This window comes from Drosophila guanche, unplaced genomic scaffold, assembly GCF_900245975.1.
Source record: "Drosophila guanche unplaced genomic scaffold, DGUA_6, whole genome shotgun sequence".
Lineage (NCBI taxonomy): Eukaryota > Metazoa > Arthropoda > Insecta > Diptera > Drosophilidae > Drosophila > Drosophila guanche.
Window position 1 is genome coordinate 16,074,764 of NW_022995743.1, and position 4,240 is coordinate 16,079,003.

At 44.1% G+C, this 4,240-nt stretch overlaps 1 protein-coding gene across 1 annotated transcript; it reads left to right on the forward strand.

Annotated features, from left to right (window-relative positions):
- The first annotated feature begins 1,706 nt into the window (after positions 1-1,706).
- LOC117583958 (probable cytochrome P450 317a1) lies at positions 1,707-4,230 on the forward strand. The gene has a single exon (XM_034272698.1). It carries the CDS (start codon positions 1,986-1,988, stop codon positions 3,549-3,551), a length of 1,566 nt encoding a protein of 521 aa, XP_034128589.1. The 5' UTR covers positions 1,707-1,985; the 3' UTR covers positions 3,552-4,230.
- Positions 4,231-4,240: the final 10 nt, after the last annotated feature.

A 4,240-nucleotide genomic window follows, 5' to 3' on the forward strand; every position in this document is an offset into this window, starting at 1 on the left:
GTGAGAGTAGCAAGTTATTAGCGTAATAAAATCAATTTTTTTTGTTATATGCTTTGCAACCGTTTCATTGATTTGCATACAGATATGTTCATATATTAATTAAGTTTAAGATGGTGACATAGTCATAGTGCCTCCACTTTTTAGCTGCATACTGTCCACAGAAAGTAAAAAACTTATTCATTTTTCCAGCAGTGAATGTGGAGGATAAATTGCGGACATGGAATCATCTTCTTCGTTGTAGTACAAACCCTTTTCGCTTAATCAAAATGTGTTTGACCAGCTCCAGATCCAAAATGAAAGCTGCCAACTTTTGGAAGAAGTACAATCCTACAAAGAGAACTTTCTATCTGAAGACTTACTGCATATTGCCTAGAAAATCCCCCGACGCTTGAAGAATGTCAATGCGAAAAAAAATACGATCAGCATGACAACTGCCGGAGGCCTGATTCTTAATCTCAATTCTCAATTCTTAATCTGTACATTCAGTAGCAGCAATTTTTTTTGCAAGCACCTCTTATGCAGCACTTTATGGGTACAGTAGGCAAAGCAAATGCAAGGCAAATGAAAATAGTTATTTCAAATATGGAAATTTGAATTTATTTTCAATTATATTTACATCGCTTTTTCCATTACGAGGGTTCCTCTGGAGTAATTATAATGCAAGCTGAAGTGATGCTACATTCAATACATTTGTAGGCAAGCTATACTGTACCATGACGAGCCCTCTCTTTATCAGATGTTCCAGGCAAACCCTCTTGAATACAGCGTCATATCCGAATCAGTTCCTGCAACTTCATCATTACTAGTTCTGGTGTGTCCATCTATGGGACATGATATTCAGTTGTGGACTCAGTACATAAAATTGGCAACAACCCTGGTTACGAGATAGCTTTGGTTTTAGTCTCATTTTTGTTTGACAATTGATTAGATTTCAAGTGCGGATATGGGCCGCAACAACAAATACCATTAAACCTGTCAGCTTTTTGTGCTTATTTTTTGTTTGTGTTTCGTTTGTTTTCGGCTTTGTGGATGAGCTTTTCCTTTGTTAATATTTTATTTTTTTGTTATGCCATTTAATCGCTAATTGAGCGTAACATTCGCCGAGTAGGAGGAATGCAAAGCACCAGAATATCATTAGTTCTCACATGCAAATTTGTACTATTTTCGATTAAATGGTACACATTTTTTTGGCCCAGTGTAAAAGCCAGGTACAAAAAATGTTTATTAAAATACACTCGCCAGCTGATAACAAACCAAAATGAACTTTAAAGTAGGTTCTGAATGATAACAAATTGGGGGAACTACCAAGGTGAACACTAAAACGCCCTACAATGAAGGTTGGCGCTCTTAACTCTAGTAAATTAGTTTTTCTTTTTCTTTAGATTCAAAGATAGTTTGTAAATAATTGTTTGCTTATCAAATAACTGTCCATAAATGGCTGGTCCATACTCTGTGCCAGATGGTAAACGAGAATATCTCATTGCGCCACCAACATTTAAAATGAAGAAATAATACGAGTATCCCCTCCATCCATCCATCTGTCTGTCTGTCTGACTGGCCTCACTCCAACGCCCACGTACCGCCTGTGGAAGTCCATAAGCTTCAGTGTAGCGCACACTTCAAAAAAAGCAACAAATTAAAAGCTCCCACCAGGTCGGTCGGTCGGTCGGTCTCGAGAGCGAGCGAGTATCGTAAATAGTTACTTTTCTCCAACGCACTCAGTCGAAAATCGCGATCCGGTAATGAACGTAAGAACGCTCCGGGGAATGCATTAGATCATAGTCGGTGACACTACGACTGCGGTGGCTGGAAGAGAGACGGAAACAAATAGAGTGTCAGTGCGCGAGTGGGAGAGACATAGTGTGTGTGTGTGTGTGTGTGTGTATGTGTGTGTGTTTGGAAAGGAAGGAAGTAGAGTCCCAGAAGCACAAGGGATTTCCATATAATTATATCTACATGTGATTTGTAGTAGAGAAACGCTCATTATGCAGAATATGTGGATAATATTTCTGATTATTGGGCTGGTGGTGCTGGGCCTACTGATTCTGCTTATTATGGCAGCGCGTTATCAGCGTGACTATTGGCGCTATCTGAACATTCCCCACGAAAGGCCGAAAAAGCTATGGCCCATCGTTAGGCAAATAGTGACACAGACTCTCAGTACCGAGGCGATGAAGACGGCTCATTACTCGGCACTCTATGCCAAGTTCAAGGGCGGCGGACCGTTTTGCGGCTTCTACGCACTACTACAGCCGCGGGCTCTGATCCTCGACCGCGAACTGATCAGGCAGATAATGATCAAGGACTTCTGGAACTTCAACGATCGCGGAATGTACTGCAATCAGAAAACGGATCCGCTTTCGGGTGATCTGTACGCCATGCGCGGCCAGAGTTGGAAGGAGATGCGCCAGAAGCTGGACCCCAGCCTGGAGAGCGATCGCATGGCCTGGCTGTATGGCGGTCTGTACGAGGAAGCGGCACATCTGCTGCTTACCGTCAGCTCTACGCTAATGAAGCAACCGCATTCCACGCTCCACATACAGAAACTTATGCGACAATATGTTCTCTCGGCCCTGGCCAGGTGCGTCTTTGGCCTGGATGCCGAGCAACGGCTAAAGTATCCCCTGGAGGACTTTGAAAAAATGACAGAGATGGCCGTGAGTAGCCACAAGCATGGCTATTTGATGAATCTGATGATGATCCGCTTCCCGAACTTCTGTCGCCTTCTGCGCATGCGCCGTACACCCAAGCAGGCGGAGACGTACTTCCTCACTTTACTCTCGGACATTGTGGACCAACGCGAGGCTTCCGGCGTTCGCCATCAGGATTACCTGCAGCTGCTGGTGGAGATCAAGGCCCTGGAGCAAATCACCCATCAGTACGAGGCGGACAAGGAGCTGAAGACGCATCTGCAGAACGAACTGGCTGCCCATGCTGTCGTTTTCCTGAAGGCTGGCTACGAGCAAACAGCCAACACCTTGTCCTACATCCTCTACGAGCTGGCACTCCACACAGACGTGCAGGCCAGGGTGCGGGAAGAGATCAAGAAGGCCATGGAGCGGCATGACAACAATCTGAACTATGAGTGCGTCCAATCGTTGGCATACCTGGGCCAGGTCATCAACGAGACGCTCCGGATGCATCCCATCACGCCGTACATACTCCGCCGCACCCTCACCGACTACCAAGTGCCCGATCATCCCAACTATATACTGGTCAAGGAGCTGTTCCTCATCATACCCACACATGCCATACACCACGATCCTGACATCTATCCAGAGCCCGATGAATTCAAGCCGGATCGATGGGGTGGCCCAAGGGACTCGCTGCAGGAGCAGGGCACCTGGTTCGGCTTTGGCGTGGGCGCCCGCTGCTGCATTGGCATACAGTTTGCCCAGCTGCAGCTGCGCCTGGCTCTCGCCCTGCTGCTCACGGAGTACGAATTTACGCTAAACTCGAGAAGGCCGCTGGTCAGCCTGGAGGATGGCATTGCCCTGCAGCTGACACCATTGGGGATCATCGAGCCAGGCAACGAAGAGAGGGCTATCTGAGGGAATTTAGTTGTACATTTAGAGAGTAGGGATACAGAATATCGAACATGAACAAAGTATAGAAAGCAATTTCAAACGAAAAATATCTAGGCATAAAATGTGGAAGGACTAGAGAGACAAAAAAAATGGCATTCTTACTTAATATACTCGTCTGTGCATTGTTTTATGTAATTCATTTATTTATTTTCGAAAGAGCAAATAGTTTGCTTTAAAATACGTAACTTTGCCGTCTTACAGTAGTAGTACTTGGTAGAAGTATAATTGATTTATTAACATATTTGTCCATTTGATTCGTAGTTACTCGCAATTATTGTTAGTTAAATATCGTTTTGTTGCATTGTCGTTTGCTGATATGGTTGGTTGGTTTTTGTGGTGTGGCCTGACCCACAAGGCCTGTGCAGAGTTGAGCTTATTAGCGTAGATAAAAGACATTGTTTAAAAATAGCTGGCTGCTTTCGTTGGTTAATCGAAATTAGAGTTACGGCTAGAGTCCGTTTTACGTGTTAGCACTAAAATACCAATTAATAATAAATACGCGAAACTAAAGCCTAATTATAAGTCTAAGTTAAGTTTCATTTCCGTTTGCTGTAAGTTTCGATATGGAATGTAATTTGCTTTGCCACTTCTACGTTTTGTCCGGGCCGCTCTACAAAATGCTAATTAAAACGCTATAAACTAACTGGTTTGTT

What these genes read in the sequence shown, in the direction of transcription:
- LOC117583958 (XM_034272698.1), top strand. Translation starts at nt 1,986, where the DNA reads ATGCAGAATATGTGGATAATATTTCTGATTATTGGGCTGGTGGTGCTG.